The sequence below is a fragment of the Nipponia nippon genome, unplaced genomic scaffold (assembly GCF_047370975.1).
Source record: "Nipponia nippon isolate SJK-2023a ecotype South Korea unplaced genomic scaffold, ASM4737097v1 scaffold_8, whole genome shotgun sequence".
NCBI classification, from domain to species: Eukaryota; Metazoa; Chordata; class Aves; order Pelecaniformes; family Threskiornithidae; genus Nipponia; species Nipponia nippon.
In genome coordinates, this window is record NW_028262402.1 from 19901712 (window position 1) to 19917959 (window position 16248).

At 44.5% G+C, this 16248-nt stretch overlaps 1 protein-coding gene across 1 annotated transcript; it reads left to right on the forward strand.

Moving 5' to 3' along the window:
- Positions 1 to 1568: 1568 nt before the first annotated feature.
- On the forward strand, positions 1569 to 15028 carry TRIM14 (tripartite motif containing 14). Its single transcript, XM_009466656.2, has 6 exons — positions 1569 to 1972; positions 6041 to 6136; positions 7030 to 7263; positions 8352 to 8514; positions 9754 to 9846; positions 14153 to 15028. The coding sequence occupies exons 1-6, from the start codon at positions 1796 to 1798 to the stop codon at positions 14686 to 14688; spliced, it is 1299 nt and encodes a 432-aa protein (XP_009464931.2). The 5' UTR covers positions 1569 to 1795; the 3' UTR covers positions 14689 to 15028.
- The last annotated feature ends 1220 nt before the right edge of the window (positions 15029 to 16248 follow it).

Sequence of the window (16248 nt, forward strand, 5' to 3'; positions counted from 1 at the left end):
ACAGTAAAGTACTTGGATGAAAGTACATCTGATTTTAGTGCCTGACCATCCACTAGTGTTTATGCAAAAATTCCAGTTTTATTGTAACTCTGTCCTCTAAAATAAACAAATAAAACCACTAAAAAGCCCTGAAAGTCTAGCTCAATAACTTCATTTGCAAAGTCACATGCGAAATGGGAAATAATGCCCTAGGTACTAATAACCTGCGAATTCTAATGCTGCAAGTCATGAAGCTCAATAATGTCCTTACAGACAAACTGATGAACTGTTGTTTGGATAGGCAGACTACAAAGTGGATGAAAAACTGCCTGGAATGCTAGGCAATTAGTGCTGTCATCAGATGTACAAAGTCCAGGTGGTATCTGTGTACTAGTGCCATTCCTCAGGGATCGATGCTGAGCCTAACGCTCTTTCATGTTCTTATCAACAACCAGGGCAATAGGATGGAACAAGCCCTCCACAAGTTTGCTGTGATTACAAACCACGAGTGGGTGAAGCAGGGGATGAGGAATGATAGAGTGGCAAGCAGGGTCACTCTTCCAAGGAACAGCGACATGCTGCAGAAATGCACCAGCATGAACCGCACAAAGATTAAGAAAGGCCTCTGGGCTTATCCAGCTCATGAAGTGTGCAACAATTAAGGCTAGGCACCAACTGGCTGGGGAACAACTTTGCCAGAAAAGGAGCCAGGGTCCTGGACTGTATCTTCCAACAGTGTGGTCTTGTGGTGATGAAGACCAGCCACACACTTCCCTGGACAAGATACATTGTCTCCATTAAGCAAATTGTCCTGCAGAATCCACCAAGACAGTAATGGAGCTGAAACACAGCATGTCCAAAGAGACATGGAAGGAACTGGGCTTGTTCAGCCTCCAGCAGAGGACTCAGCACTGTCTACAACTCCCTTATGGGAGTAAACAGAGAAGATGAGGCCACAACTCTACTTGGAAGGGCACACTGAAACAAGATGGCACAAGTTGTAATGCAGAATGACACTAGGAAAAGTTTTCACTGTGAGGATGGTCAAACACTAGAACAGGGTTCCAAGGAGGCTGTGAAATTCTCATCTTTACTCATTTTAAAGCAGGCACTAGCGTGCGAGTGAATGTAGCTAAGAGTTTTGGCCAAATAAAGCAGGTAAATATGCAAACTTTGTAAGAGTGTGAGCATTTTACTTTGACTTCTATAAATGAGATGTTACACAGGACAAAAACCTAATTGAAAACTAGAAAGTGAAAAAACATACCCTGAAGACAAATTGCTCCATTTTTGGATCAGATTAAGTGTTTTGCTCAGCTATAAAACTGCGGGCATTCCTCATTGCCGCAGCTGAAATTCCACAAAACAATCAATTTTCCAACTCGAGGACCAGACGAAGGCAGCTGCCCGTCCGCGCAGCTCCCACGGCACTGCCTTTCCCCGTCCCCACGCGCACCAGGAGTCAGGCGCAGTTCTTGCCAATATTTACTGCTCGGCACCGACTGCTCCATCAGGGTTCAGCCCGCCGCTTCCGCTGTCGGGCCCAGCTCCGGCGGGGGGGGACGAGGGCCGGCCCCGCTCCGCCCCCCGCCCTCTCGGAAGGGCAAGAGGCGCGGCGAGGCCCGCGGCCGCGGGCGCAGCTCACCTGCGCGCCTGCGGACGACACGCCTCCCGCCGCCCCACGCGCAGCCGCCGCCTGCCGGGCGAAGCGCGGCATCCCCGCCCGCTGCGCTCGCGGCGCCGCCTGCCCGCGATCGCCGTCCCGCTCTCGCCGCGCCTTCCGCCTGCCCGCCTCGCATCCTGCGCCGCGGCCGCCATGGCGCGGGGGGAGCCGTGGGCCCCGGCGGCGAGGGTGTGCGGCGTCCACGGGGGGCGGCCGCTGGAGCTGTTCTGCGAGGACTGCGGGCGCTGCGTCTGCGCCTTCTGCCCGGCCCTGGGTCCGCACCACGGACACCGCGCCCGCCTCCTGCCACACGCCGTCCGCCACAAGCAGGTGAGCGCCGCGCACGGGCACCGGGCGATGTTCCCGGGGCATGCCCGACCCGGCCTGTTCCTCCCGCGGAACCCAGCGTGTGCGGGGTCAGCCGAACCTCGCTGCGGGTTAGCTGCAGCGGCGACTTCTGCGAGACCAGCTCCAGCGGGGCGGGGGGACGGGACTAGCGTATAACCAGGAGCTGGGGGTGGGCCGCGAGGCACGGAGCGGGAGTAAAGATCTTCCTGATTTGGTTGTCCCGGTTTTTTCCTCGTTTCTGGGACTTGTGCAGCTGGGTTTTCTTTTTCCGGGGTGAGACGGTGGCAGCTGTGAGTATTGGTGCAGTGGGCAGCAGTAGGCCGAGTGTCTTCAGCCTTTGGCCTTGCTTTGCTTGCCTTATGAACAGCTTGTGGAGCTCAGGTTTTGTTGTCGCATCAATTTTGTAGCCTGTACTGGCTAGCAGAACAAAGTTTCTGTACTTCAACGAGTGCTTTGTAAATCCCATATGGACGAGGACAGTGTGCTGTCACTGCACCGGGACATGGTTCGTGCATGAGAGGGAGAGAGTTACCCGTCACACCCCAAGCGCACACATAACAGGAGTATAAATGGAGGGACAGTGGGGAAGTGACGTTGACTGTCAGGTCACACGCAGCAGCATTTTCTCCTCAGACCTTGTGTGGGGAATCAAGGAGCTTGGTTGCCCTGCAGGACTTGTTTTCATTGCCAGGCTGGAAGTACCTTTGACAGAAACATGCATGCCACAGGGGAAGGGGAAAGGCCATTTCTGTTTATCCTCTTCCCCAGTCTCTGTAGCTTGCTAGACCACAGTGAGTCCTCATGCACAGAGCCTGTTCTCTGACAACTCCATGGGGATGGGGAGCAGGGGTTGTTGTGGGTTAATCCTGGTAGGCAGCTAAGCACCACACAGCTGCCTGCTCACTTCCCCTCCCTTGCCCAGGGACAGGGGAAGAGGAAACGAAGACTAAAACCAAGAAAACTCGTGGATTGAGATAAAAATAGTATAATAAGCAAAGCAGAAGTGGAAGAAGAGAGAAAGAGAACAAAACAAAACAAGTGATGCAAAGGCAGTCACACATCACTGGCAGACCAAAGGCACACACAAAGGCAGTCACACATCACTGGCAGACCAGTGCCCAGCCAGTTCCTGAGCAAAAGGTGGCTAACCCACCTAAACCCCCTCCTCTCTGTTTTATTGCTGAGCATGACATTATATGGCATGGAATATCTCTTTGGTTAGTTGTTCAAGTCATCCGCCTGCTTGTGTCCCCTCCCAACCCCTTGTGCACTCACAGTATAGTCACATCTAAAACACAGCACCATACGAGCTACTACATAAAAATTAACTCCATCCCAGCCACAACCAGCACAGGGGTTCTTCCCTAATCTTTGTTTATTCATTCCAGTTTAGCTGTCCATTGAGCAGCCCCAGGAAGCTTTGCAAGCTTGCCCAATACTGCCTGCGTGTGCTTTGTCTTACTTCAGAGAGCCTGCCAGGCAGCTTGCTGAGTCCTGCATGCTGTGGTGCTAAGCTTGGGAAGCTTAAAAAGTAGTAACAGAGAGGTTTGGTGTTCAGGAGCTTTTTTTTTTTTCCCCTCCACGATTTCAGAGAGCTCCTTCCCAGTCCTCTTGTATTTTGGAGCAGTGTTACTAGGAAGGTTCCTAGTTCCCACAGATTGTGAGCAGATGCACAGGTCATGCTAAATTACTCTGGCATTTTATTGCACTTCATGTTAGAGAGCAGTACAAGTGTGGAGGGCAGTACACTAGGTCACAAGTAAATAGCAGCACCAGGGAAAGACCTCTGAAGATGTCAGAGCAACAGAGAGCACTGTTCTGGCCAGCTGGTGTGCTTTAATCCAAAGTACCCCTCTTGCAGCTGGGAACTCACTACAGTGTTTGCATTCCCCTCGTGACACCAGGGCAATGTGTGGATGCAGGTATTGTACTGTGGCAGCCTGATTTGAGCCAGGGTAAAGTGCACAAAGTGACAAGTTGTGCTGATTGCCTTGGGGGTCTGTTGGACACAGGGGAGCCGGTGCTTTTGATAACTAGTTATTTGTCTCTGTGCCAAAATAGGAAGTGAGCAGGGTAGAAACTTGCGTCCCTGTGTGACACTCTGTCCCTAGGAAGTTTCTGCTGACATCTGCTGGCTTAGGGCTGCAGAGATTTCAGGCACAAACTATGAAAAGTAAATGTAGCCTAGAAGATGATATTTTGACCAGTGATTTTTGGGAGCAGTTATTCTGTGCAGCCCTTGTGATGTGACATCAACCAGGCAGCATGTGAGAATCTTCCTCAGTGCTTTTAGCAAATCCTATCTGTGGATGCTAGGAAGAGATGAGAACCTCTTGTGTGAGGTGCATCAGCTGGTTCATCCCTGGATCTAAGGTTGTATAAAATAATCTGGAAGGACACTTTCTGTGCTCCTGAATGCAGGACATCGGATCAGCATGGTGTGCACTGCATGTGTCCTGTGAGCCTGACTGGAGCTAGGACTCTCATCTCTCAGAAATCCTTGATTTTACAGTGTTTTCACTTGAGTGAGTTGGGGCATCCAGGCAATCCTTAAAGGAATGTTTTTGGAGTTGGCTCCTCAGTGTGAATGACATGAGTTGCCTGCCAGTGTTGCAGATACAGTGTCTCCACTGCTAGGAAGCAGCTCTTTCGTTTACCTCTGTAAAGAAAGTAGTACTTAACCCAAAATGCTTGGGGCTGGCATAAGTATTTGCATATGATCACTGTTGTGAGAGAGTGAGTGCCTGAGGTGATGTGTTTTACTAGGAAGACTGAGTTTTGCTTTGTGGCCTTTGTCGGTCTTTGAGGAAGGGAATGAGGTCTAAGCTGCAGAATAAATTGAGGAAGGCTGATACCTAGTGGAACTCCTGAATCTTCAAGTGTTGCAGAACCCTTCTGGTCCTTCAGGGACAAGACTGGAAAACTGCTTGGAATGGATGGCATAACATGAGTGGCTGGCTCCATGCAAGACCATTTATCTGCTTGGATGTGCCTGTGCCAAAGGACTTCCAGATGTGGAGTCTTTGGCTTTTGCTAGGAGCCCATTTTCTTCCCTCTCTGTCACAATCAAATGAAAAATTGCGTGTGTCTTCAAAGGAGGCACATGTCAGAAATGCAAACTGTTGCCCATGAAGCAACACTTGTGCTCAGTTTGAAGAGTTTAAATGCCACACTGACCTGGGGATGTTGCAGTGAGCTGGTACATGTGCATGCCGATGCTGTTGACTGGGTCCCAGCTGCAGAACAGGACACTGGTAACAGCTACACCTCTGGAGCTAGCTTATCTGGTATTAACTGAGAGGTTCTGTTATAACACTAGTGCACTGAGAGCGTGGGGCTGCATTGCCTGGATCCTTCATGGTACTAATGACAAAAGTGCATCACCAAATGCACCAAGACTGTTCAACCTGCTGGACAGAGGACAGCTGGATTTCAGAGGGCTGCAGGTGAGAAACTGTGGGGCTAGACACAGCAGAACATTAACTGTGCTGTGCTGCTCAGTGCATCTCGGGGCACACCACAAGTATTACAGATACTGTGATTACCAGCCAAGCTGATAATATTTGTTGTTGCAGGCATTCAAACTACAGCATCACTCTAGTGATAGTGGGGTATTTCTGATTGCTCTTTTGTACACTGGGAAGCATCCTGAATATTCACTGGATTTTGACTCTAGACAGTCTCCCACTGATCCTCTGAATAAAAGTACTTGGCTAGCTGCCCTTCAGCTGCTAAATCCATGAGCATGTAGTCTTGAAATGCATGGTGCCATAGATTTAAAGATGAAAATATTTTTTTCACCATAGGTTTCCCTGTTTTTATGAAGGTGGTACTAATATGTACAGAACTCTGAATCTTACCAGTATAACCACCAGGAGCAGGTGAAATGTTGAAATCCTTAAGTTTCATCACTACTGGCCTTAATAAACCTCATAAACTGAGTGTTTCAGTAACATACTCCCCTATATGGAAAGCAAGCCGAATACTGATTTCTGGTTTTTATAGATGTTGTTATGAAACAGTGTTTTATTTTGTTTTGTTGCTATATAGGAACTCATGGCATTGTGTTTGAAGGATCTAGAAGAGAGAAAAGAACAAGAAGCTGGTAACAGAAAGAGCATAGAGCAGGCTGCTAATGATCTGAAGGTAAAGCATGGTTTGCTTCTCCACTGGATGGTCGTTTTGGAAGGAGAGACATTTTGCTTTCTCTGTAGCTATTCAAAGACACACTCAGCTACTGCTTCTCAGGAAAAAAGTGTATTCCGTGTGTCCATCGGAATATATTACTATCACAGGGAGAGAAGAGGGAAAGAGTCTCCAAAGGCGTGGGCCTCACTCCCTGATCAGCCGAACATCTCTGGGAGAACAATATTGAAATTTTTGTGCAGAGGAACAGTAAATAGCCCCAGCAGCATATGTTATTCTGGTTTCACTGATGTATGTTGTGTTGCACTGAACTGCATTGTTGAATAGTCTGACTTCAGAGTTAAGTAAAGACAAGAACAGCTCTGTTGATTCTGTCTTAAGAATGGGAATGTATGCTAAGCTCCACCTCATTTATAGAGCATGAAATGGTTTTTCTGTAAGGACCACCTCTGTTACAGAAATGTCAGTAAGAGCTAGAGGGAGCTCTGCAGAGGTTTGGGACATTGCGGTTTGATGTCACTTCCTTTTGGAGGCTTTCTTTTCCTAGCAGCTTCTTGTCCCTAGCTTGCTTTAAAAGGAAGCAAAGTCCTGCTACTGAAGGACCAGGTCTGCTGCTTGTAGCAGTTAGTACCTGACCCTGTTACACTCCAGCTGGTAACAGCGTTTTCTGCATAAATAAGCATCTTGGGATCTGCCCTCAAGCTTTTCCGTCCAGGACATCAGCAGGTAAATCCTGGCTGCACTTTCTTAAGGGGTAAACGCCCGTTTCTCAAGAGATGCAGCAAATCAGTAAAATTCAACCAAATTGTAAAATTGAAAGCCTATGAGAGAAGTGCCTGAAATGTTGATGGTCTGTTGAGTATGGGGGTGACACTCTTCTGCTTAATCTATAGGCACATGCCATTATGAGCAAAAGGCAGCTGTCAGACAAAGTGACTGAGCTCCAGTTACTACTTCGGGAAGAGGAGAGTCTAGCAAAAAACTTCATTGATGAAAAGACTCAGCAAGCCCTGGAAGCACATGATCAGCAGTTGGAGTCCTGTCGAGAAAAGCTCGCAGCCCTGGAGACCTTCTCACGTCGAATCAGGCAAATACAACAGCACAGTGATCCTGTTCAATTGCTGGAGGTGGTATTGTATGGTCTCTTTCTACCTCATAGTCCCTGGTGAACTGCTGTAGTGATCTCCTCTGTAGATCCTTCTCTATGTAAGCAGCATCTTTCTCACTGTTTTTTAATCTTGTTTTTGTTGGTATTTTGGTGAATCGTTTTGGTTCCTGATTTTTGAGCTGTTAGGTGTTCCTGCTATGGCATTGATTTCAGGTCTGTATGAAATTCATGTAATTTTAAGCATATATGGAACAGAGTTATGTGTGTCTCTTCATCTTGAAGACAAACGCTGCATCAGGTCTCTCCTTGTGCAGTGTAATATGAAGGTCTGAGGAAATGCAGCCCTCTTGGGAACCTTCGGAGGGAGGCTAAATTGTCTCATTTCTTTAATTGCAAGAGATCTTAATCATCCTGAGCAATAGTCATCATTTTACTGCAGGGGGCAGTGTTTTTCTTTTTGCCTACAGATAAATGTCAGCCTCTCTTTCCTAATGATCTTCTTCACCTTCCTTGGGAAGGGTGTGTTGCCATGTGGTTATGCCCAGACACAAGCTAAAGGATACCATTCTTCATGGGAAGGCTTGTGGTGCACTTTTACATCCTCGCAACTTAGCAGACTTGAGAGTTTGCATTGTTGTGAGTGATATGGCCCTGGCATTTTGCTGTCTGTGCTAGCAGCCTACGTCCACATGGGAAGCTGCTCGTCATGGTTTTGGAGATATTTTTTGTGGGGGAGGTTGGATTTTATTCTTTAGATTGCTTTTAAAACTTAGTGGTTTAATTTTCCCATTGTTGGGATTTCCCACAAAGGGTCCTAGCCAGGTTAAACTCATTCTCATCTTGGAGTGTCCTGGAGGGCCCTGTTTTAACCATAACTGCTGGGTTCTCCATCTCTGGGGTAGCCCCTGGCTCCACTGGCAGGAGGAGCTAATGCGCAGGCTAGTGAGTTAATAGGCAGGCTGAACACAGCAAGGCTTGCCTGTTATGGCCCATATGTTTACTTGATGATGGAGCTGTCCTTGCTCTCTGGTGTGTGGGAGCTGGGAGCGAAGAGTCCATTCATGTCACTGTCTCTGCTAATCGGAGAATTTGGCTTTCTACCCTCAGGAGTACACAGAAATCGAGAAGGAAATACAGGAGCCCCGGCGCCTGTTAGAACAGTGGCATCCGATACCCCTCTCGTTTGAGCACATACTTAACCATTATAAGCACTTCGTGACAATTCTTCAGTCCATTCTACAGAAACCACTAGAAGCCCGGCTTAAAGAAGGTATCTGGGAGAGTGCTGTGAATTTTGCTTTCTCCTGCTCTCCTTTTAAATAAAGTGTGGTTTGTAAGTAAGAGCAGGACTTTTTGCCAAATCAGCTGGAGAAAACGACAGCTTTTCAGGCATGGGTGCTGTTCTCTGACAGCATTGGTGTAATGTTGCTATAGCAGTGGTGATTTAGGAACGTAAGAGGTTTCTCTTTCAACTCTGAAAATGGCCTTTTGTGCCTTAAAGTTTGTCTGATGCTTTTTTCCAGCTCTATCAGTTATTTCCATACAGCTTACTTCTTCCTGCAGAGCTTATCGTACTTATATCCCTAGACCATCACACCTACACAACATAGCTGTTCTCTCCTTTCAGTCACTGTTGGGTGTTAAGTGCTCTGGCAGGACATCTGGCAGACATGGAACATCAGGTACCTGTAAAATTTGAAAGCTTTTTCTAGTTGATGTACCTGGTGATCTTTCTGTCTCAGGCAGTCTGCAAAATTCTCTGGTTTTTGGTACTTTAAAGGTGGGTTAACATGTTCTGCTTAGAGCTCCTTTTGGTTTTGAGCTGGTATTTCATCCTTAAGTGACCTGTGGCATGATTAAAGGAAGGAGTTTCCTAATGGGACACAGAGCCACAAAGCCAAATAGCCATGAGGAAACCCTACTGCTTGTTGAGTTACAGGTGAGCAGGGCAACACTGGCCATCAGATTTCACCCAGCTACCTTTTAATAATCCCTTTTCTGAGAGTTGCCACCAAGAACAGTATAGCAGGGTGCTAGGGAAAATGGTCAGACCAGATCTGAAAGGCCACTGCAGGACCTGTGGAGAATTGCTAGACAGTACCGTGCAGGTGCTCTGCAGTTGTCTTCAGCTACCTGACTCTGTTCTCATCTGATAGAGGGGTGCTTTTTGAGGAATGGGAGGTGCTTACTTGGGGTTGTGCTCGATTGTGTAGTTCCTTGGCAACACTGGGATCCAGCATCTCCATGGTATCCAAAGAGCATAAGGTCAAAAGCATACAGAGTGGGTAGCCCTTCCCCAGAAGAAGTTTGTCCCATGAAGTTGGAACATAGAGTGTGACAGTATGACCCTCCCCAGGACATGGGTGGAATTCACACCAAAGAAACAAAACCCGAATACCCTGTCTAGGAAAATTGCCCATAGTGTTTTATTTTTAACATCTTCTTGACGGTACAGCCATGTTCTTCCACTGGCAGACTCCCTAAACTGTCCCTTTTCATCTCTGTCCAGACATTTTCAGTAGCCTTAATGCCACTGCAAAAAAGGAGCCTGGAACAGTGTTGAAAACCATGTCTCCTGTTGATCGGTTGCTTTTCTTAAAACGTAAGTATGGTTGAACAAAAGTTAGAAGCACTCCAAACACTTACAGCTCAATCACTGAAACAGTCAATTAATGTGTGCTGCCACTGTCTTAAAATGGTATCTTAAAAGGGCTCTGATGTTTACAGTGTTTGCGAGGAACAAGCTTGGTGCTGCCTGAAAGTCATTACCCTTTTCTGTACCTCAGGGTGGGAAAGAAATTTTAGTTTCTGTCTGTGAAATCTTGATCCTTTGTTTTTATTCAGAACTGCCAGTGTGTGAATCAGCTAGTGGCTGATTTATTTTTTGAAGACTTTTCTATTCTCCAGATCACTGTGGTCTGTCTTTAATTATATGTCCACTGTGTAATGTGTTAAGGGTCAATCTACAGGTGATCCTTTCCTCTGGTCTTGATAGAAAAGATGTACAAGCGAATTGTTTCCTCTCTCTGATGGGAAGCTCGTGGATGTTTTATGTGGCCTGCAGCAGGTAAGGGCTGTAGCTGTTTTTAGTCTCAGAGCTGTAACATTCCCTATTATCATGGTACCTGGTGATAAAGGCCTGTTGTAAGAGGAGGTCTTTTTTCCAGCCTGGATCCAGCCCAGTGGAGGCCATGACTGTGCTGGTATAGTGGGTTACATGCTGTCCCTGCACCTATAGGCTGGTGTGTTCTGAGAGGGGTATTTTTCAATGTTGTTACCTTGTCTTGTTTCTGTGCTCTCCTGAGTGAGCTTCTAAGTCCAAACACTGCAACTTTTTCATTCCAAACAGGTTATCTCAACTGGAGTTAAGCAAACAGGTGTTGTACTTGTAAATGCAGCAGCTGTTAAGAAATCAGGAATGCAACGAGCAAAGACTCTCTTTTTTGCTGTGATGTCATGGGTCTTTCCCACTTGCATCATTTCTGTGCTGCAGGATCCAGATGGAGTCAGTCGGTTTGTAACTGGAACCTGTTAGGTGCTAGGACAGCCAGTCCACATCACTGAGCACTTGCTACTAAGAGCACTACAGCAGCATTTGGCTGGCAGTGAACTAGGCTCCTGAGTTTCATGAAGGCCAATCTGTACCTGCTTCAGGCTGCCTCTTGATAGATTAATGGAGAAAGCACTGTACTTGCTTCACATGTGAGCAATCACTTTAAGGGCTGAAAAGACAATTTCTTAACACCATTAAAGCTAAATATGAGAAACCACCTCATTAAGAAAGATGTCCAGCTGCTTGTAAGCCAGTGAAATTGACAAACCTTGGTCATAAATATTTGGACTTAAAGTCACTTAAAATTTTCATCACTTACAAATAATTGCAGTCCTCCAATAATCCAAACAACTCTGGCTATTTTGCATTATTTTTCTAGTCAAATTCACATTTATACTTCCAAACATTAGCACCTAGATGCAGTTTGGTCCTTGGGTTTTTGTCCTTTTTTTTAAAGCAATGGATGTATTTCTATTTGCTTGAGATTTAGTAGTTATGGGTTTTATGAAAATCTAGGTTTTTCAGGTAAATTTGACTGACAGACATCACTGCTTATTTGCACAGCTTTTCAAGTGCTTACTGGAAAAAGCAGACACTGAAGCCAGACCTTTTAAATTCTCCCTATTTCAAGTGTCTTTTGGTTTCTGTGTCACCTGTGTTCTGTACAAACTTAGCATCCCCATTGTTTACCTGCTGGCAGTGACTTGGAACAAAGACTCACAACAGTCAGTCATTCACGAGATAGAATCCTGTAGCATGATGTTTCCTGTCTTTTGTCACCAACTATGCACACAGATGTGACTTAGGACCTATTCAGACCACATGAACACCAATACTAGCTTTTCTGACTAAAATGTAGTGGAGATCACAGCAGGAATACGTTGCATGTGCGAGATGTACCCCTGTAGTGGGGTTTTAACATTGTTTACAGACATAATACCAAAATTAAAATCATAAAGGCTTTCTTTTTGTTTAGAAAATGGTGATACTTCAGTTAACACTCACTGCATGTACAGTGCTATTTGTGTCTCCATTTTTTTGCAGTATACAGGTGCAGATTCCAGGGGGCAGAATATCAGCAGTGGGCTCTCTAGCACCATGACATGCATTTCACACATCAGCAATTGTCTCCACATGCGTTTGCCTCAAACGAAGCAACTGCTTCATTTGTAGTACCCAGGTGTGTGCAGTGATCCTACCCAGATGAAGATGATCTGTTACTAAGGCTCTCTGTATAGAACAACTGATAATGGTCTGTAACTGGTTCCTGTATTTTAAACATAGCTGATGTTAGGGGCCACAGCAAGGCAAGGAGATGTGGGGTCCAGCTGTATCTTATAGTCATAATGCATGTGTACTACTTTCTTTTCTGAAACATTACAAACGAATATAGAGGGTAAGTCTTGTTGCAATTAACTGTGCGGTGAATGGACCCTCACTTAATGCAAGATGTTTGTGCTCCTTCACAGTGAGTTGTGGGAGACTTTACTTAGCCTTCCCTACTCATGGTAGGAAATTGTGGGAAAGTAACAGAGGACTAACAGAGAATGGAGTGGTTTATGCATTGCTCTGATGGCAAAGGGGAGTGTTCCAGCCAGAATGAAAACAGCTTCTGGGCTTCAGACTATGGAATATGCCAGCTAGCCCAGACTAGATGTACTTAATTTATGGGAGAGGGTTCTATGTGAGAACGTAAGAAAGGAAACAGCAACAAAGTCAAATGAGCAACAAATTAATTCAATTGTAGAGTGTAAAAAATTGTAATTCAATTGTAACTGTATTAATTCAAATACAGTAACCTGCTGTATAATTACCTTTCATTTCTAAGTTCAACACCAAAGAGCAAGAAGAATATTGAAGTTCCTGTTTGAATGGGTCTGTTGCCCCCTGTTTTGTGTTCATTTAGTACTATGCTGCCTGTAAAGCACAGTGAAAGACAGTGCTCTGTGAGATCACAGGTCCAAACATGTAGTTCAGATATACAACACTGTGGAGAAATCAAAGCAGTCTGGATTTAAAAATACTATAAACACTTGTTTTTCTAACTTTCATTTAAAAGGGAATTTACACAGTCTGAAAAGCAGCTTCAGGATATTAAATGTATTTGTTGTTTGGCATTTAAAACGTGTAAGCTTCAAAGTTTATCTAGACTAAGATTAAAATCATATTCAGTCAAAAAAACAGCTATGAACTGAGTGAAATATGACTCAGCCAGTTCTTATTGCAAATATACTGCTGTTCAGTTCTTGTCTGGATGTATTGTTATACTTTGTATTCTTTACTTAAAAGAAAAAATAGATGTGCTCATTATTTGGAATAGTTTTAAGATACAAGTTAAGTTTACATCTTATTGCCAGTATTCTAGACAGTACTGTAATTCATGACAATGTATGTTCTTTTAGGTACCTAACTCTGACACTGGTTTTATCAGGCTTGAAAAAAGGAGTGAAGGGATTGTTTAAGAATGCCAGACCCTGTTTTCAAAGGGAGTATCTTGGTTATTTCTAGAACATGAAATCAGAAAACACATGCTAACAGTGAATTACTGAGAGTATATTATGAAAAGTTTTGTGAGACATGCAGCAATTCAATATTGAAGTTGTAGGACGGTATCTTCAGAGGAGAATTTCATCTTAAAAATCCTGTAGCTTTTTGACCTGTCCTGTGTGATTGTGTCATTTCAAACTTGTTTAATTTGATTATGGTTTGGTTTTTTTCCTGGCTTTGTGATTTCCAGTCAGCTGCTTCATGGTAAAAATATTCTAAGCTGCTGCTGAGTAAAACAGTGATTTCTAGGGTGTAGTTTCAGACTGTGATTTTTCTTTTCTAAATGTCAAGTTAGGTGAACTGCTATAAATCCTCTGGGAGCTGGTAAGTTGTTCCTTTGCAATGTACACGATGCTGCTGCTCAGAGCTGTGGTGCCTCTGTGAGAAGCAGACTCCTAGTGCATCTTCAAATGGGATTTCAGTGGAATGGGATCTCACAACCCAAGAGTCTGCTCCAGTGTTCTCTAAAACCCTTGGGCTGTAATCCCACCAGAAGTCTCCAAGTATTCTCCATAAAGCAGAAGCTGTCAGTGTTTGTTCCCTATCCAGCTGTATTCATCTTCTCATTTGTGAACCATGCATATACTGACTTACACACTGACCTGCTTTAAAGTCTATGGAACTTTAAAGCATCGGTGCATATAAATAGTGCAGTGTTTTCTATTAAAAATGTCAGGTTTTTCCTTGCAAAATGGGCAGGTTCCAAGACACTGCCAGCTGTGGGCTTCTTTGCAGCTTTTTTCACAACTTGGACTTCTTTCAAGAATCATGATAAATGTACTAAGTATGTTTATGGTTTTGACTGCAGATGCAAGATCACCAACCTGGGAATATGACAGCCTTCACCCAAGGCTCAAATTGTCTGATGACCGTCTTGTAGTAAGCTGTAACTGGAGGAGGATATTTTACCCTTGTGGTCCCCAAAGATTCGATAAATTATGGCAAGTGCTAAGCAGAGATGCATTCCTCTCTGGAAGCCATTACTGGGAAGTTGACCTGCTTCATGCTGGAGCAGGATGGTGGATTGGAGCAGCCTACCCTTCCATTGGCAGGAAAGGAGACTCTGAAACCTGTCGACTGGGCTGGAATAGAGCATCTTGGTGCCTGAAGAAGTTTGATTTTGAATACTGGGCATTTCACAAGGGGGAGAGAATCCCCATCCTGATAGAAGATGATCCTGATCGCATTGGCATTTTTCTGGATTATGAAGCAGGAATCCTTTCATTCTACAATGTTACTGATGGCATGGCTCATTTGCACACTTTCCGCTCCAAGTTCACAGAACCAGTTTACCCAGCCTTGAGGCTCTGGGAAGGCTCCATTGGAATATGCAAACTAACATAAGGAATAAAGCAAAATAAAGCCTACTTTTTCATACGTTTTCTAGGAAAGCCATTTTAGCAATGATCTACACGCTATTATCGCTGTCATATATAAGTTGTAACTGTGATGCTTTTAGAATGTAACAGAAAGGTTAGTAAAGGTTCAAATAAAACAGCAAAGGTTCAAGAAAACCAACTGTAATTTTTAATGTATATGCATTTTTCAATGGGGGAAAGTGATCTAGCTTTTATAAATCATGTTGATGTATCACCTAAAGTCCACATAAAATATTTTTTTCAACTTGCAAAATGGAAAAAGTCTGGTTGAAAAAAGCATATTACAACTCAGATTTGAACCTGGATATTGCCATATTTTTTAATGAACTCCCTCCTCTCTTCTGCCTGGAGAGGCTGCAGTTGTGTATGGTAATAGGTTTAGTTTGGTTCAAGCTTTAAGTTCATATATTGCAGTGTTATAGTTGACAAGGTCAGATTTGGATAATAAATACACTAAGTTAATTAGTTCATACTTAAGTAGCATCTCAGAAAAATCAAAGACTGGCACCAACTGTTGGAAAGGTCCTTTCAAGTAAAGCTGAAGTAGGAGCTTCTGTAACCACACTTAATAGCCATTAGCTGGTCTTACTTGTGACAGAGACTCTGAACTGGGCTTCTGGCTGGCCCTGTTCTTCCCGCACAGAGTGGAAGCATGAGAAACAGTTGTGTACCACCCCCAATAGAAGATTAAATGCCTGGAGGAGCCCCAGGTGCAATAAAAACACTAGGTCAGGGGGGCACTTGTGCTTAATTTATTTTCGTGTATAATTTGCAAAGGCTCTTTAACTGCTGCTCGATAAAGGTATGCTCACATAAAACTAGGACAGACAGCTTGCAAGTTTCTGTGTAGGGATAACTCTTCTTTTTTTTTTTTTTCCCCCAATACATTAAGTAAAGTCCTGGAAACTTTTGGAGCTTACTTTTACAGCAGCCTCTAGGACCAGCCCTGCTGGAGTGAAGAACCACTACTACTTGAAGCAGGTCAGGTAATCTTATGGGGTTCAAATACTGAAGGCCCTGGAATCATCACCGGTGCTGGCAAAGGCAAGGTCTGACCATAGGCTGAAATGCCAAAACAATAGCTTGTTTTATAAGGTAAATTTATTTTTCAAATTTGAGATGAAAAAAAAAAACTTTTAACAATTGAGTAGTTTTTTAATGTAAGGCAAGCATATTGCATCAATCAGAGCTCACATAGGGTCAAGGACATGATTCAAAGAATCTCTCCTTCCAAACAGCTCACAGGTACAGAAACACCACGACCAAATTCAAGATACTTCACCATCTCATGACCAAGAGGTAGCATGTTCCAAGTAACCATCACTAGTAAATGATTCCACCACAGAAAAATACAGATGAATTATACCAAAGCAGTTCTGTGCTAACCAAGCTAATTGAGGGATGCCTGGTTTGCAGCTACGATATGGTTCCTTCCTGGACAAAGGGAAGAGCAGCAGGCTGATAGTAGTAGGATTGCATTTCTTACTTGAAAAGTGAGAAGCTGTGATGCAAGAGTAGAGCACAC

Excerpts from the sequence above, each read along its gene's own strand:
- TRIM14 (XM_009466656.2), top strand. The coding sequence starts at position 1,796 with ATGGCGCGGGGGGAGCCGTGGGCCCCGGCGGCGAGGGTGTGCGGCGTC. Across the intron at positions 7,264-8,351 it reads ATCCTGTTCAATTGCTGGAG|GAGTACACAGAAATCGAGAA; the intron begins GTGGTATTGTAT and ends TTCTACCCTCAG. Across the intron at positions 9,847-14,152 it reads TCGGTTGCTTTTCTTAAAAC|ATGCAAGATCACCAACCTGG; the intron begins GTAAGTATGGTT and ends TTTTGACTGCAG.